The sequence below is a fragment of the Melospiza melodia genome, chromosome 1 (assembly GCF_035770615.1).
Source record: "Melospiza melodia melodia isolate bMelMel2 chromosome 1, bMelMel2.pri, whole genome shotgun sequence".
Classification (NCBI taxonomy): Eukaryota; Metazoa; Chordata; class Aves; order Passeriformes; family Passerellidae; genus Melospiza; species Melospiza melodia.
In genome coordinates, this window is record NC_086194.1 from 2,233,643 (window position 1) to 2,252,587 (window position 18,945).

Sequence of the window (18,945 nt, forward strand, 5' to 3'; positions counted from 1 at the left end):
AGAAAGACGAGAATTTTCTGTGAGAAGCACTGGGAGCAACCAGAAGAGCGAACAAAAATTCCTCCTTCTGTTCGTGCCGTCATCCTGGGGTGCTGTCAGCTGGCCCCTTCCAAGGAATTCTCTCCCAGCTCCACCTGGTGGCAAAAAGGACATTTGGGCCATTGCTGTGGTCATCAGGTTGGGCTCCAAGGGGACAGGGATCGTTTGTGCTGAGTCCCTTGTTCTGGGTGGCACCGATGTGACTCCTCCTGTGGGGTGGGAACAGCCCCTCACTGCACAGGGGAGCAAATCCTGTCCCCATTCCCTGCCCGTGGTGAGCGCCATGGGGCAGTCACAGCTGGGAGGAAGGAACTTGGGAGGAAAGCAGAGGGAGCCTGGGGCTGCCAGCTATTCCCAATATTTTCCTTGGGGTTGAATTTTTCTTGACCTGAAAGACCATCAAGAAGAGTTTGGACAACACCCTTGGGTGCAAGATGTGGCTCTTGTGGATGGTCTGTGTGGGGACAGGAGCTGGACTTGATGGTCCTGATGAGTCCCTTCCAACTTGGGATAATCTGTGATTCCATGAAGGCTTCTCCAAGTGGGACCAGAGCAGTGAAATCTCCCAGATTGGCCTTTGGGATGTCCAAGCAAATTCAGTCCTCTTTCCCTGCCCATGATGAGCGCCATGGGGCAGTCACAGCTGGGAGAAAATAACTTGGGAAGAAAGCAGAGGGAGCCTGGGGCTGGTGGCTATTCCCAGTATTTGCCTTGGGGTTGAATCTTTCCTGACCTGTAAGACCAACAAGAAGAGTCTGGACAAGGCCTTTGGGCACAGGGTGTGGCTCTTGTGGATGCTCTGTGCAGGGCCAGGAGCTGGACTTGGTGATCCTGATGGGTCCTGTCCAACTTGGGATAATCTGTGACTCCATGAAAGTTTCTCCAAGTGGGACCAGAGCAGTGAAATCTCCCAGATTGGCCTTTGGGATGTCCAAGACTGAACTCAGCTGCCCAGAACTGGGCATCTCGTGTCCTCTGAGATAACCTGAAGGGCCTCAACTGTTCTTCCCAGATGAAGGAGTGGAGGCTGCACCCCTGCCTCACGCTGGTGCAGATAACTTCAGCTTTATCACATGGCAGTAATGATAAGGGGTTGTAAAAAGATAAGATAAAGATATAGACACCATGAGATAACACTGGATCAGTGCAGGACCCTTCAAAGCCCTTTGAATGACTAAAAAAAATAAATCCTGATTAAAATATCTGCAGGATCAGGTCAGTTCCTGGTCCAGAATACAGCTCAGACCAGGCCTTAACACAAATTTCTCCAGACACAATTAGAACAGAAGCAGCAACATCATTGCCTGTTTTTTTTTTTTTTTTTGTTTTTTTTTTTTTTTGTCACCAACTGAGAGAAGGAAAGAGAGAAAGCATAAAAAAGAGAAGGGGAGAGAAAGAAACCAGAAAGAGAGGAAGAAGATTCCAAAGAAAATCCAGGTAGCTGCAGAAATGCAAAACATTCTCTAAAAGCAGGAATTAATAATGGCTCTTTTTTTTTTTTTTGCATACTAGAAATTTGATATTTTAAAATGTATAACAGAATATATTCCTGAGGAAATAAAAAATAAAGAAAAAGGAATAATGAAAAAGTCCCAACTTTTTCTTAAAAATAAATATCTAATTTCTAAACATCAAAAATTATCAAAAAATCATGAGCTGGCAAAAATTCCAGGGCCTGGCTCATGGCTAATTAAGATGTCACAGCCCCAAACATGCAATGCTTTGACTTCTATCATCAAGCTGATTCCAAACACTGTTATTTATGGCTGCTGGAAGTGGCTTGGGAATGCTGGGTGCATCCATTTGGGATCTTCCCCTGTCTTCCACATGCCAGGAGCTGAGGTCACTGGCGTGAAAAACATCAGGGTGTGGGAAGTGGAGCCTTTCTAGGGAGTAATGGGAGCTATAGGGGGAAATTCCAAGTTTGGAAGCACTGTGGAGAGACAATATGGAATCAGGAAGCGTGGGGAAGGGAGGCAGAGCCAAGGCAATAGTTCCTAAAACTCTGCATCTCATGGAATTCCATTTATTCTGTAAATTACCCCAGTGTGAGCTAAGGCCATGTGGAGACCAGCAGAGCAGATGTCCCAATGCAATCCCTACCCATCAGCATCTCCAGGGGTGTTTCCTGCTGCTCCACATCCTCCACCCATTCGGGCACATCCCTGTGGGAAGGGAGCGGTGCCCATGCCAGGATGGAACATGGAATGTTGTCCTGGGTTGTAAGATATGTGTGTGTGTGTGTTCTGTCCTCATCTGTCAGAGCTGGGGCAGTTATCTCTGTTCATGGGGCAGTTTTTCCTTTCTCTCTCCCACAGCCAACCCTCCCTGCAGGAGATCTCTGCTGTCCATGGCCACTGAGTGTCCCTGCAGGGCTGAGCCAATCCCAGCATCCCATGGGGAGCTGCTCCGCCCAGGGGAGGAGCCAAGCATTCCTGCCTGGATCCAATCTGAGCCTGGCCCAGCACAGCAGCCTTTGCCCCCTGCACTGCCAGAGGAGCAGCTTTCTGCTGCCCTGCATGGCCAGAGGGAGCCCAGGCCCATCTGCAGCAGCCCTGGAGCTGCAGAGGAAAACTCCCCCCTTGTGCAGGATCCCTGCTGCAGCAGAGCCACAGCTGGCACTGCAGGAGGGCTGAGCCCCCCTGGGATGGGGCTGGGACACCACCTGGCACACTGGGGAGCTGGACGTGGTCTGGCAGGTTTTTGGGTTTTTGGGGATTTTTTGTTTGCACTATTACATTTTAATTTTTAATTTTCCTATTAAAGAACTGCTATTCCTATTCCCATATCTTTGCCTGAGACACCCTTAATTTCAAAATTATAATAATTCGGATGGAGGGGGTTTACATTTTCCATTTCAAGGGAGGCTCCTGCCTTCCTTAGCAGACACCTGTCTCTTCAAACTAAAACAAATGTGCAATTGGCTCTTCTCTGGGGCAGGGGAGAGCATGGAGAGAATTCCCACCCTGAAAAAAGGAAGGTTTGGAGCCACACTTTGTCCCCCAACTCCAGAATAAAAGAAAACACTTGGGAATAACCACAGGGAAGTCAGGAATTGCTGATTGATTCCCAAGGATATTTGGCAGTTGTCATAATAATTCCCATTTCAGTTGAGGTGGGCATCCAGCAAAAAGTTTTTAAATAAATAAATAATTTATATACCATTCCCATTTTATGCTTTTCTTTCCTCAAAATAATCAGCAATAACTCATATTCCTTCCATTGGTGATTCCTACAGCAAATGTTCTACACAGATACTTTAAACAGGGAATTAAAAGCTCTGTGTAAAGCAAAAATATTCCAGAATGATCGTTTGTACAGAAAATAACAGGAATTTTAAAAACAACTAATTTAAAATGAATAATAATTAAATTATGAACCATATTTTCAGTTCTATAACTCCTGAATACTTAAATTATCAGGCCTCCCACACAGCTGCCTGTTTTGCATTTTGAGTGTGTTTAGCCTGCTAGAACTGGCTCTGGATTTCTCGGAAATTCACAATACAGAATCCAAAAATAAAAATGAAATATGGATTTATGTAAACAACCTTCCCCGTCTCAGAGTGCTGCAGCACATCTCAGATGTGATTTTGGGTGAGTGAGAGGTAAAATCGAGGTGGTTTGGGTGAGGTTGGCCTTGGGAACATCTTGGCATCAGGAGCCAAGAAATTGGATCAGGAATCTTCAGGATTCTCCTGCTGATCTCTGAGAATCCTCTTATCTGCAGAAAACCTAAAATTTCCCATAAATTCTTGCAGCGGAGCTACCTTTTTTAAATAAATTATATTCTGATTTTCATGGAAAATATTGCTTTTTTCATCAGATTCCCTCCTTGCTATCCTTTCCTTTGTACTTCCATGCACTGAAAGAATTATTTTAATTTTTTTTAATGAGAATTAAAACTCAAATATCTCTTGCCACTGCTGAGACACAGCCCAAACTTCCCGGCCTATTAATGTCCCATGGAGGGGACATTTCATCCATCAGGATAATCTGTTGTGCCCAGGAGACCAATCCATTGGGGAAAGTGGGAATGGAAATTGTTGAACTCTGATTTTTGAGGCATCAGAGCTGAATTTCTAATTATTTCCTCAGTTTTTCAACAAAAAAAAAAAAATTGCTTTTTTTGCACAGATAAAAAGTAAACAACCTAAAACATTACCCAATCCACGGTCCCGTTTATGCTGTTGAATTAACCTTTTCCAGCTCATTTTCTGTCACCAAACCTTTTCTGTCACCAGAAAAATTCACCTGTGCCTGTTTCTCCCACCTTTGCAGCCTCAAACCATGACTGAAAGTGGAAACCCTCAGCTCAGCTTCTCCCCAGCAAAGCCCTTCCACTACAGATCCCACTTTCAACTCAAAATCCAATTTATTGCCGCAATAAACCAAGGAAGATTCAACCAAACATGGTTTGGGCAAGGCCACCACCAGCCCAGAGCATCCAAAAAAAGTCAGGAATGGCTTCTTTATTCTTTATTCTTTATTCTTTATTCTTTATTCTTTATTCTTTATTCTTTATTCTTTATTTTTGCCAAATGGCAGCTGATAGAAAGGATTTTTAGCTGAAGTAGGATTTTTAAGAGGGAAAATTCAAAGTTAAAGGCAAATGCAATCCAGAAATAAAATTCATTTACAATCAAATCCCCTCCTCACTGTGGCCCTTAGTTTTGGAGCTGGGTTGGTGTCCCAGTGACTGTCACAAGGAATTACAAAGGAAAACAGGCACAAGTGAGGTCATTCCCACCTGAAGAGGGGAAAACTTTGATTTTATTGGAGTTTCCTTGCCTCAGGAGACAACAAATAGAGGAACAAGAGAGGGGTGGCTCATGGAAAACATGATTCCACACCAGCCTTGATGTTTGGGACATTTGGCCATTCATAACCAAGACACCAAATCAGACAAAATGTCCCAAATGTCTTTTTTATGCCTTTTTTAAAGCTCTGACCATGATAATTTTAGTTCTATGTTGTTAGACGTAACAAACCCCATTTTTTTCATCCTTAATTCTTACAAAAATAAGTGAAATTTCAGACACACCGGGGCTTCACCAAGCAGGGTTAACTGGTAGAATTTCCCAGCAGGTTTTAGGGAATTTCTTTAGGCTGGAGATCCCTTTGGTCAACACCTCAGTGCCCAACCACTTTATTTTCATTTTATTCCCTCAACCCTCCCAAAAGGCTGCCCAGTTCTCCTGGGACATCACACAGGGAGAGCCTGAAAAGCTTTAAAGTAGAATTTGCTTTTAGAAAGTAGAATCCCAGGTTGGTTCGGGTCGGAAAGTGTTATGAACAAAAATTCGGTTAATATTTTTTCTGTGAGAAAAATGTTACCACTACTGCTGGGCTGCTGCCTGTGCTATGGTAATTACGGGTCGTTGTTGTTAATGGTTGTTTTTGTATCAGTAAAAGCCCTGGCTGGGGCGAGGTAATGGCCCTTCTCTGAGACAGTAACGGGTGGGGACATCCCGAACAGTGAGGAGAAGAGACCTGGAGGGGAGGGTTATGCAAAGTGACTCCAGTGACCTTGCAAATTAACACTGCCCTAGGAAGCTGAGAAGGCCAGGAATGAAAGAGAACCCAAGACAGGAATACCATTCTGGGGAGTTCATCATCGAAGGAGAGGTGGGAAATGGATTAAAAAAACAGGCTCTGGGCTTGAATTCAAATATTTATAATTGATATTATAATATTTATAATATATATTCTAATATTTATAATTGATATTCTGGTATTTATAATTGATATTCTGGTATTTGTAATTGATGTTCCGATGTTTATAATTGATATTCTGGTATTAGTTGTGTGGATCTGAGATTCTGGTCTGGTCAGGAGCCATCAGGGTCTGTCTGTTAACTCAAGAAGATTTTGTGCCAGTCCCTGGGTTTGGAATTCTGCAGGGAATGCTGCCAGCCTTTACCTTTATAGGATATGGGAATGTAAATCATTAATGGGAATAATTTAGGATGGAAAAGACCTTTAAGATCACCAAGCCCAGCTGAACCCAGCACCACCATATTCACCATTTAACCACACCCCAAGTGCTACAGCCTCACATTTTTTGACCAATTTCAGGGAATTCAAACAAGAAATAAATAAATGAGTGCAGGGCCAGACACAACAACAACCTAAGGAACGAAGAGTGGAGGAAGAGGAGGATGAAAGGCAGGCATCATTCCCTCTAAATCCCACTGATTGTCCCAGGTGGAGGTTGCACCCCTGCATTCCTTAGATAGGACCTCATGTAGATAATTGAGGGAAGCTTTGGCTGTTCAGTCCTTGAGGATGTGGAATGAAGCCATGGAAGGGTTTTAAGGGCCTACAAACACTGATAAGCCCCCAGATGGATCACCCCCACTTTGTCATTTGATATGAGGCTTTTATCAAGGTCTGGCCACGTTTTATACAAAAAATCATGAGTTTTGTAAGCTCCAATTATATTTACTCACCATTACTTCAGGGGTAGCTAGAGGCTGATGTGCTGGAGCAGCTCCATGGACTTGTTCCTTGCTTTAATTCCTTCAGTTAATTCTTTAAGTCCAGCCAGGAAGGTCATCCTTCCAGAAATGTGGTTTCTCCACCACCATAATCAAAGAACCAACCCAAAACACTTCAGGCTTGGCTTATGAGAGTTATTTTCAGAGCACTTGAAATTCTACATTGATTTTAGCCTGTTTAAAAAGTGGCAAGGAACATTCCTGGGCAGTGGAACTTGCTCAAATAAATTGTTAAAATATTAGAAAATCCCTGGCGTGCTGCTGGCTCAGGTAAAAGCAGTTCCCAAGTAATTCCTTGGCATGGCTCAGGAGCTGGCACGGGCCAAGGGCCATTCCCAGGAGACATTTTGGATGGAGACACCTTGTTCTGGAAGGCCAGGACGTTTCACAGGTTGGATGTGGGCTGGTTTAGGCCAGGTGGCATCAGCAGGAGGGCTGTGTTTAATTAAATCATGGAGCTGTAGCCAAAAAGTCCAATCCACTCCCTGTACCGACAATAAGTCCTGGAAGCGGGAGCAGAGACGGTCTGGGAGAGGATGAGGAAGGTTGGATGGCTCCTCCTCATCTTTTCCAAGCAGCTTCCCACCACCTGGGTATCCCAGATCCTGAGGGAAATTCCCCATTTTGCATTTGGCAGCTGTTACACCCTGGAGCCACCAGCTCACGAGGGAGTTGCACCTTCACCATCATCTCCAGTTATGGTTCCCACTGCAGAAATGGAGGACACAGCTTCAAATAAATTCCTTGGGAAGCAGGAAAACCCTTCTGCTCTCCCACCCACATCCCACAGCACAGAGCAGGAGGTGAGCTCTGAATTGTGGCACAACTTGGGGCTCTGCCTTGCTCACCTGTGGTGCCCCCACATCTCAAACAGCATTGAGGGCATTTCCCACTACCTGGCCCCAGTTCTCAGAGTGATTAAGGGATGAGCTTGGCCAAGCCATGCGTCATTTCTGGCCCTCTTTCACCTCTCTGGCCCTGTGTTTGTCGTTCTGTTTAGACTAAAAAAAGTCCTTTAAGCAGCTCAGTTAGAATCTCTAAAAGGAGATGTTCAAAACGACTACACAGCTTGAGCTATGTTAATGGTGCTAATGATGTTAATGATGATTATGATGATGATGAAGAATCAATATCAAGTGTTTAAGGCCAGGCTGGAGCAACTTAAGTCCAGTGGAAAGTGTCCATCCCCATGGCAGTGGGGTGGAATGAGAGGAAATTTAAGGTCCCTTCCAACCCAAACCATTCTGTGATTTTGAGACTTGACTCTTCCATCTCATCTCTTGGTGATTAATTTTATTTTTGTCCAAATAATAGTCAGATTTTAGTCTTTCATGCCTGTTAAAAGGAAGCTCAGTATAAAGCTTGTCCCTTCATTGTGTTTTCTCTTTCTCCTCATTCTGTGTTTTTCTTTGCATGCTCTTCTCCACTCATCTGTGCTCCATCACTGGTTCCCCAGCTGGGTTACACAAAACTCCACACAAAACTCATCCCTCAGTGTACCTGAAAGCTTATAAGAGATTCAGGCAAGTCATTGTTTCTTTCTAAGCTAAAGGCAACTCTGTTTTTACTGGATTTTTCTTCTTATGCTCCCCTCCTTCTCAGCACATCCCCAGCTGCAGCCTGACACCACCTTCAAGGCATCTCAGTGATGCCGAGGGAAACAACGTGAGAAAAAGGAGGAAATAAACCCATTTTATTTTTCTGGAGGTGAAATCTCTCATGCGATCCTTGTTTTAATCCCAGATTCTTACAATGCACTCTGAGTCACCCACTTCCTCTGCGGGAACAGCTGTGAAAACCCCACCACATCCTCGGGCTCCTGCGGCTTTACAGCTCCCGTTAGCAGCTCCTGAAGGGGCTGCCTGTGAGGTTCCAGACCTGCCAGTTCCCATTACCCAACTGCCAGGAAGTGCAAATGGGAGGTCGGCTGGGAAGCTGAAGAAGGTTGCCCTGCAGGGTTTGGTGGGAAGCAAAGCCGAGGTAGATCCACCTCCCATCCCATCATCTCCAATTGTTCGTTCTTCTGGTTTAAACGCTGGTTTAGTGGAAGGTGCCCATGGCAGGGGATGGGAATTAGGTAATCCTTGAGCTCCCTTCCAACCCAACCTCTCGGGACTTCTGCTGCTCACAGTGACCCCAAGATGTGTCACAAAGTCTCTTTTCCCGGCCCAGCTATCGAAGAAGTAGTCAGAGCTCTTCCGTTCTTGTTCTCAAGGTTGTTTATTGCTTCTTATCTATAAAATTCTTCTTCTGGCCTGCTGAGGTCTGTTCAGCACTATTCAGTATATTTTTAATACTAAAAACTACGTGTACAATATTTACAATTACTTTCCAATACCTATCACCTATGTTAGACAGTGAGCTTCTACTCTAAACCAATCCAAAAGTGCCACCATCACCATCAAGATGGAGGCCAAGAAGAAGAAGGAGAAAGGCTGGACACACCCAGATTCCTCCATCTTGCCCCCTGAACCCCCATTCTAAAAACCCCAAAAATCTATTTTTCACCCCATGATAAATTCACTATCATTCTACTTAGACTTTTGTGGCTTGCAAATCTTCATATAAGGTTGGTAATTTTTTCCATGGGTCATAATCAAAGTCCCAGGAGTCTTGGGCTCTGTGCCAGGGTCTCTGAGCCCCCTGGCACGGGTCCTGGCAATCCAGGACAGCCAGAGGGATGTCCTTAATTCCAACACCAACTCATTCCATGCTTGTATGAAAAATACCTGGATCAAAGTGTTTGCCTTGTTCCTCTGAGCTTCAAGCTGATGTTTCTCACCATAAGAACGGACAAAGCAAAGCAAAAGCAGGAGGAGCATTGGTTGAGCAGAGTTTTCACTGATTTAGCAAACAATCCTTGGGTGAATAATCATCTGTGAGGAGAACAGCAGTGGGACACCATCCCAACGCCAGCACAATCCTGGGTAAAGCTCCAGCATTTCTGTCTGAGGATGGCAGCGCTGATTCTGTGCAATGGGGAACCAGCTCTAAAGGGGTGGATTAAAAGCCTGGGTGCTTTTCTCACAGCAGGAAATAGGACTGGAATGTAAAATAAATGAATAAATGCAAGAATTTTGTGTGCATGGGAAGGAGAGAGTTGAAAATCCAAAGGGACTTTGGAAACCCTTTGGAGACACAAGTGAGAGTTTTCAAAGCAACAGAACCGTACAATGGTCTGGGTTGGAGGGGATTTTAAAGATGGTCTTGTTCCAAGGTTTAGGTTGGATATCAGGGACATTTTCTTCCCCCAGAGGGTGCTGGCACTGCCCAGGGAATGGTCACAGCTCCAAGGCTACCCCAGCTCCAGGAGCATTTGGACAACACTCTCAGGGATGCCCAGGGTGGGATTGTTGGACTGCAGGATCCTCGTGGGTCCCTCCCAACTCTGGGTATTTAAAGCTCAGCTGCAATGAGGAACTGAACAGCTCCAGAGGCCCATTGTTAAGAAAAAGACATTTGATCAAGCAAGACAACGTGCCAGGCAAGGACACATTGACATCAACGGGTCAAGCAAGTCAGAGCCTGGGATAACAACAGGTTTTTTAAATTGTTGTCATTCCCCCAGACTAAATTTGGCCACATCCAACCTATTCTGAGCTCCAGGCAGTTATTTTGGAATCACATCCTGACAGGGACACTCTGCCAAGGTATCCTGACTTCTCCAGCAAAGTATGATGACCATGGAATCCCATGGAAGCTGATGGAGTCCCTCAGCCTCCTGAGCTTGTTTAATGATGTCATTTGCAATGGATGGAGAGGCATTTCTCCAGCTCAGGGCACCACTTTTGGGGCTTAAATTAGCCCCAAGGCCAGGCTTATGTTCATGAATAAGGCTGAAAGAAGGATCTCCCACAAACACTGTACAAAGACTTTTCCAACAGATGTGAAGAAAGAGGAGCACGCTTCAAGTATAATTTAAAATACATTTATTGTTTCATTTGTTCTTGCTTTTTTTCTTTTTTTTTGTTATACAAAGATGTTAAATAACTTAAATACATTCTCAACAGTCACTCAGAATCAGATTTATACCTACAAGCTGTACATATGAGGTAGAGAAAAATAACTTAGGCTCCCATAAGACATTGGAAAATAAACAAAACAAAACAAAAAGAAAAACAAGAAAAATACTAATCCTTCATGTTAGTATTCCCACCTCCCTTTAAAAGGAAATGCCATCCCAGGTGTGCAAAACAAATCCTAGACTTTACATTCCTGCTTCAAATTATTAAAGGTGGGGGTGGTCCAAGGGAAATTCCTGGGCTGGTTTGGTGATTGGTGTTTCAGATGGATCCATGCTCAAGGGGAGCTGGAAGGATTACCCACACATCTCCTCATTTTCCTGAATTCAATCTCACCTTTACTAAGCTGGATGTCCTTATCCCCTTCTACTGTCAGCAGGGAGAACTGGCACCTCCACATGGGCCAAGCACCTCCCAGAGGTGCCCCAGAGCTGCAGACCAGGGCCTCCTTTCCCAAGGGGGTGATTCCAGACCCACATCAGTGCCAACACCTCTCCCAACACCCCTGAAGGAAGTCATCTCCTGGCCTTTTGGGTCATCTTGCCCAGTGCTAAGAAGAGTTTTATCCCATTTCTGAAAACACTCAGCAACAACTGAGAGAAAGGCAAAATTCTGATCTTTCCCCTGACAGGTGAATTTGATGTGTCTGCATAAATTCTGGCCTCACTCCCCACTCCCTCCCTGCACCTGAGGAATTGTAGTTACAGGAAGCCAGAGTGAAACTGTGCTGCCAAATCCATTTTCCTTTCCTCCCCACCCACAAAGCCTCAAGATTCCCTTTTTTTCTTTTATTTGCTCTATTCAGAAATACTCTGCTTGTGAATAATTTGGTCAAATCCACTGTTAGTTGGTGAGAAATAGATCTAAAAGCTATTCAGTGGTAGTACCCATGATCAGGCTTCAGGGGGTTGAGCAGATCTAACCAGGAGGTTGGAATGAGACGGATCTTGTAGACCCCTTCCAATTCCAAACATTCCATGGTTCCTATGGTTCCTCTGGACCTGATCCTGTGCCGTACTGAGCGATGCGGTCCAGAAAGGCCACATCTTGCATTTCTTGTGGGAAAACGTCACTTTCTAAAAGTCATCACCTAATTAGCACCCTAAAAACTGAAATCCAGGATGAGCTGGCCACGGAAGCCAGACTCAACCCAACAGATGTGCCCGCAGAGCTGGATAAACCGGGAATGAGGAGCTTTACTGCACCTGTTCCACAGGGTACAGAACAGAACGGATTTTACTGCAGCATCAACTGAGGAATTTTTCACAGGCACCATAATCCACCAGAAAATCACCTTAAGCAGCATCTACTCCATGAAAGTACCCTTGAGAAATCCGTCCCTTCATCTGGGGTCTCATCCAAGCCTACCCCAGCCAAAACACCCGACTGTATGTTCCCTAAAACAGGGCAGCTGAAAAACCGCGGACAAAGGAATTCCAGACCTGGCCTGAAGGAAGGCAGATGTCAATGAGCTGCTTGACAACAAAATCTCCTCAGAAATTATTTTAGCCCCTACTCAGGTCTCCAAACCAGCAATCCCAAAAGTTCTTTAGAAAACAGGGGGTCCATAAATCATTCCCTGCTTCCCAGGGTGATGGACAAACTTCCCGACTCACGGCAGATCGAATCCCCAGCTCCCCGGTTTTACACTGCCCCATTCAAATAGATAAAAGTTGCTTGTGTTGGATCAAGCCTGGAATTTGGTCCTCTTCATTTAACCTTCCAATATACTCAGATTATCATTTTATTTTCCCCAACCCCCTTTTTAAGAGCTGTTCTTCCCAAGCCAGCTGAGCTCAGTGGCAAATCCCTGATAACTGCAAATAGATTTGGGATTTCCTCCATTCAGACCCATCTCAAAACCAGGATGTTCAGCTAAAAAAGGGTAAACTTGAAATTTTGGGGTAGATTTTTTTTTGTCTTTCCATTACAAGCTACTAATTTTTCATTTTTAGCATTAATAATGATAATCATTAAAAATCCCCTTTGATTAAGCACTGCTTGTTTCACCAACTGGAGTTTTTGATAACTGGAAGATAAGGAGAACATAATGTTTAGGACTTGTTTTGCATTTCTCCACATCCGGCATAAATGAGTCAGTCACACAGAATAGAAGCTTGTTAAAAAACAGATGACGGGTGCAACAATTATTTCTGTGGGTTTTTATTTCTTTTAATAGAAAATTCTAATATAAAACAGCAAACGTTTTCAGTTTGCCTTGTTTACAAAAATATTATATATTTTTTTTATATTTCTGACATAACTAAAATGCACTATTCAATAAAAATATTCTTCCATCAGCTAACTTCTCTTTTTAAAAAAATTAATAAAAAAGTTATATAAATAATGGTTGCACCCCCCCACCCCAAAACTGATCTGGCTGGATCAGCTTAGGAGAACCAACACTTTGACATTTTTGGGGGGACAGGGGGTGAAAGGGGGGTCAGGAACCAGAGATCTCCCCTCCACCCATCTGTCCTTCTCCAGTTACATCTGAGCAAAATCCTGTTTCTCTGGGGATAAGAAAAAGGGGGAAAGTTGCTTTGCACTTTTTTTTTTAATATTTATATATATATATATATATGAAATGACACCATGAAAAAGTTCAGGGACCCAAATCCACCATTGAAGTAGTTTTACAAAACCGAGCAATTTCACTGAATTGCACTGGAGATCCAATGGTGTGGTGGCAGAATCAGCCTCTCTGGAAAAATCCAGTTTAATCCAGCTGGGACAAAAAGGGTTTTACAGGACACTCCCCAGTGTTTTATACAGGAGTTCCCAGTCTCTTATTTAGGGTTTTCCAGACTTGTGGATGGAGTAGGACTCGTACTCCATGAATTAATTCAACCCCAACACATTTCCCACCATCAGAAAACCCAGGCCTAGCACTCCAAAGGGTTTTGAGATGGTTTGACAGATTCTCTCCCAGCTCCTACTTAAGCTCCACTGGATTTTTCCAAAAGGAGGCTTTTGCCCCAATTCCTTCTTCAACAATAAGGCAAACATTGGAAAACGCTGGAACTAAAGACCCCCCCACCCAAAACGCACCCACAGCGTGGTGCAGGGAGGAGAAGAAAAATAACCCACATTTGTTTCACCACCCTAGGTCAAAAGGCCAAGAAGACAAGTTCTCCTGATTTCAGAGTGTTAGTATATTTTATACACTGCCTATGCATTTAACACATGTGCCTCGCTACTATTTAGTTATTTATAATTTTTTTTTTAACCACAGGAGAATAAACCGTGCTATTTACAATATATAACAGGCAAGTACTATATCCACATGAACATAAATACAATTTGTGGTGTTTTTTTTCCTTGTTATTCATTTTTTTGTAATTATTTTTTGTCTTTTTTTTTCTTTTTTGTCTTTTTTTTAAATACTTACAGAAAGCATCCAGGCTTCAGTGCGTGAGTTATAATACACAGAAGAGCTCTTTCACTCAGTAGTTCATTCACTCTTTGCTGCTTCCTTCTAGACAAGCTTGGACAATCTGTCTGATTTACCACCCATCTCTCTCTCCCCCACACTGCTGAACACACCAAGCTTCCCTACCCCATCCCATCCCATCCTGGAATTTTTTTTGGCCAGGATATCCATGCCAACACTCCCCTCTCTTCTGCTTCTAGGGACTCATTCTCCTCTCACACCAGTGCAATGTGGAGTTACTCCAGCGAGGTCAACGGAGACAGAGACACCAGTGAAAAGGAGGAAAATGAGGCCCATGGTTTAAATATAACAATAATAATAACAATAATAATAATAATTAATAATAATAATAATGCACATAAATTGTGGCCCATCCTTTAATTAAGAACAGATTAAAAAAAAAAAAAAAAAAGAAAGAATGGTGCCAGAAATAGTAATTCAGACCCCAAAGTTCCTGTTTTGAGCAGGTTTGGATCTGGTTTTACTTTGAAGGGGAAGAGCTATTTTAGAACACACAAAAATGTAACAGTGAGTTTGCACATATGTGTGAGAGAGAGAGAGACAGAGGGAGAAAGAGAATTTAACATAATACCACATTGAAACCATAAGACGGTCCTTCTGAAGGGCTTTACAATAAATAAATGTTCAATATTTATATATATATATATATTTATGTGTCAAGGTGTGCATATATATCTATATATACACACTGAATAATAGGTTTCTAGGCAATTTATTTTTTAAACCATTAGATAAACTGCTCAGGGGTGACTTTCCCAAAAGCTGTGAGACCTTCCTGGTGCTTTGCTGGGGTGGAAGGTGGGAATTCCACATGTGGATTCCACTTTCACTCCTCCAGCATTATCCCAACCTCCAGAATTGTACAGCAAATAAGGAAACACCAAAAAAGAGACATTTTGCTTCACTCTGCAGAGCATGGTGCTATTAATCAGCAACACCCTGTCCCTCCCCTTGCCCCCTCCTCAAGATTTGATGCCAACGAGCCAGGCTGGACTGCAGGTATTTTTAACTAAGAAAACCCCAAATCTATCTTTTCTCTTCCCAGTAGATGCATATGAACAGCTTAAATATTAGTGGCTACAATTAGGGGGGGAAAAATTAAATAAGGAAAAAAAGACTTTGAAAAACAACGGTTCATCTTGGGAAATTGCTCTCTTTTTGTTTACTAATTTTTACTAATGTTTGAGAATCTCCTCTTTTGAACACCACATCAATGGCTTATAGAAACTCTGTGGAAATTGCTACTACTGGACAATCAAGAATTGCTACCAAAATTCAAACAAAAAATGCTCTGCTCCCCATTTTTTCCTTAGAAATCTTCATTCAGGCAATTCTCTGGCTGCCTCCAATCCACTTTTATATGAAGAATATTGGCACGCCAAGTCCAGGATTGTAAATCTCCTCTTCCAAGCAAAAAAGAAATGCTGGAGGTTGTCATGTGTTTCACAGCGTGGGAGTGATCAACCCCTGCAGTCAAATTTCTGGCTTCTCTCAGGTTGTTTCTGTGTCGATTGGTTATTCCAAATCCATGAGTTTGTTAGGATTTAGCAGGTGTGTTTTTTAAAGTACAGTTCTCGATCTAGTGGTTAAAAAAAACACAAACCAAAATCATCTTAAGGTCATAGGGTTTATATACAGCTTGTGTCATGTACCACTGCCATGGTTTAGAGTAAATGGAATGATGACCTAGGAAAGAAAAGTCAGCTCCTCCAGAGGTCTGATCCAGGCCAAAACGGCTGCTCCACAAGGCAAGACAGCCCCAGGTTCCAAGAGGCACTCGGATTCCTCTTGTCCTACTCAAGAGAAACACGTCCAAATTCAACTCAACGAGTTCCAGTTGGGATTTCTGACGCAGTTACCACAGGTTGACCTCCATCGGCAAGAGGTGGGAAGAGGAGAGAAAAATAAATCATGCGCCAAGTGAAAATGAAACAAAAGTATCTAGTGGTTTAAAAAAAAAATCAATTTAAGACAGCGATAGTGCTAAAGAGCCTGCATTTGGGTGAATTGTTTTAAATAAAGAATGGGATTGGACTGAAGGGGACAGGCACATCTGGTGTTCTGCTGTCTTCCCAACCTCTTCCTTGGATCTATTTCTGTCTGCAGCGTGGTGGACCCAACGTTTCCGAGCTGTACTGGTGACAATGCATATGGACAGGGAGCTGTCATTAAAGAGCTGATGCTTCCAGTGGGTCTCTTTGTCAGAGCCTGGTTTGCTCCATGTGCAGAAACTCCACTGGAAGAACCCATCATTCCCTACAAATCCCTCTTGAGTTTTAGGAGAAATAAATGTCCGGTTCCGGCACCACCACACTCAAAGCGGAAAGATCTTTTGTATCTGCTCAGCTCTCTGAGCAGTTGGGTGAGCTCCAGGAATAAAGAAGTACAGGATATTCATGCCAAAGGGAATCTCTTAGCCAGGGAGTTCATGGAGGATGGCTGAAACAATGTTCCAAGGAGAAATGATCCGTCAAACTACATAGACGACAAAGGTGAAGGTCAACTGGTGTCTAACCCCAGTGTGACAGGCACTTATTTCCACATGGTTGGACCTCATGAAAATTCAGTCTACAGGATAAACAAAACAAAAAAAAAAAAAACAAAACAAAAAACCCCAAAACGAAACAGCAACACAGCTGGGTCACCTGTACCCTACAAAGTGCTTATGTCTCAACATAGCTTCCAGATGCCAGAAGGTCAATCAAACCCTGTTTGTCTCCATAAGCAGTTCTCCAAGCTGGCCCAAGTGCAGCAGCAGCCGCGGGTCGTGTCAGTCCTTGCAGGTGTAAACCTCCTCCCTCTGGGTGCACTGCTTGCACTCCACATAGCAGCACCAACGCACCTGGCACTGGCACGGGCGCGTCACCACCCGGCTCTGCGTGTTGTGGCCCCGGCCGCAGCAGATGCTGTCGCAGTTCTTGTCCTTGTAACACTTCCGTCCCGACGTGCCGGGGGAATAGCGACTCATCAGGCAGAAGCTCGGGGAGTCGTCAATGTAGACGAGGTCCGTAGTCCTTGGGATTTGATCGCTGTGGCCGGGGATGGATTTTTTAGGGGGGGAAATGTCGCCTTCCCCCGTGGCCTCGTTGGTGGTGCTGCCCACCTTGAGCGAGGTCTCGTACTTCTGCTTCAGCTGCTTGCCGATCTCGTGGAAGGGGGAGAGCTGCCTCCAGCACGTCCGGACGGTGCAGGAGCCGGACACGCCGTGGCATTTGCAGGTGGTCTCCACACCGGCTTTGATGACCTGCAGACACACACACGGCCCCAGAGAGAATCAGTCATCAAAGCATCAAGTAAAACATGATATTTTCTAGAAGATGCTTCAGGGACACAAAGTTGATGACAATACATCTGTTGCAATCAGACAGAAAACGCATCCTACAAGAAATACTTGAAAAAGATCTCAGTTCCCAGAGTATGACATTCAAAACACATCCTACAGGAAATGCTTCAAAAGGATCTCAGTTCCCAGAGTATGGCATTCACCTGCAAATCTTTGCTTAATTGGCTAATTAAAGATACTAGAAAGGTGCACAAAGATTGTCCAGTGCTGCCACTCATTTTGTAGATAGAGATCTGAAATTTTGATACAACTAAGAGATTAATACATATTTTAAGACCTATTTATCTTTGTCAGTAATAAGTAAGTAAGATATAAAAGTGGAAGAAACAGAAAGAGGTGGGGTGGCACATGCTCCAGAACAGAAATGTGGATGATAGGAACATTCTCCACACCACAGGACCCCAAACCCAAGTACAAGAAGAAGCAATCTTAGTTTAGCATCATCAACTGACTGATGCCAAACAAAAGATCCAATTCTTTTCAAATCAATGTAATAAAGAAGTTTCACGGCACAAAACAACATCCATCTACTTAGAAACAGCATTGGAATGTTCCATCTCTGCTTCTCCAGAGAGAGATTTACCTGGGGTACCTCCATGGGCAACACACGAGCAGAGATGTTATTTGGACAGCCCACACATACCCCACATTTTGCCCACAGATTATGAACACAAATTTGTATTTCTAATTCTCCCACCCTGCCCCTTCCCCAAAATTAGATTCTGTTGACTTTAAATGGGTAAGATACAACCACCCCTTAAATCAGCAGGTGAGGACAGAGTTTGTTTGACAAAGCTGGGTCCTGACAAGGGACCAAAGTACTGTTGAAAGTGCCCTTCCTTTGGACACCTACGGTACCTAAAAAAGAAGAAAACAACCTCCCCCCGTGCCCATGATGGCATCTGGCTCTGCTGTGGCCTCCTGACAGCAGAGGACTGGCTGCAGTCCATTTCCTGACCATCCAGTTCTTAATTATTTGGCTGCACAAATCCTGCTGAGCTCCATGTGCAACCGTGCAATAGGTCATGGACTTGGAATTGGGGCCTGGCCCAATTGTGATATTCCAGAAACATTTTTAGAAAGACAATATGCATAATGCAGCCTTCAGCAGAGCCTGTCCAATGGTCACACTTCATTCCTGTGACAGCCAAAGACCTTTGCGAGTGCAATCCAATAATACACAGTAGCATTCAGAGCGGTGACGGGTTACAGGGGGAGATGTGTTGCTGGTTATAGCGCTCAGCTGGGATGCCTTGGGTAAGGGCTGTCACGCTTTGTGTGCCAAAGTGTCTCGCCAAGTCCACAAGAAATCCCACAATGTCAGACAAGAGCGTGCAGAACACATTTCAACACCGAGGGGGAGGGGGGAAAACCCCAACCCTCACCCTGGTGTAAAGTCCCGTTTCGCTGCTTGTCCAGAAGTGAGAGCTGAGTTCGTGTGAAACAAAGCTCCTCCACCTGATTTCACGCCCACACCATCAGCAAAGCGGGCAGAAATTGCTGGGATACTTGGGAAAGGGCTGCACACTGCAGTCATTCATCACTTCAGGCTTTCCTCAACCTTTCCTCCTCCCACAGCGCATTTGCA

At 44.1% G+C, this 18,945-nt stretch overlaps 1 protein-coding gene across 1 annotated transcript in view; it reads right to left on the reverse strand.

Moving 5' to 3' along the window:
* Positions 1–10,480: 10,480 nt before the first annotated feature.
* Positions 10,481–18,945, reverse strand: part of WNT9A (Wnt family member 9A) — a 65,614-nt gene continuing 57,149 nt past the window's right edge. The window contains exon 4 of the mRNA XM_063168814.1: positions 10,481–17,258. Coding sequence (XP_063024884.1) covers positions 16,785–17,258 — 474 coding nt within the window. The 3' untranslated portion in view covers positions 10,481–16,784. The remainder of the gene's footprint in view (positions 17,259–18,945) is intronic.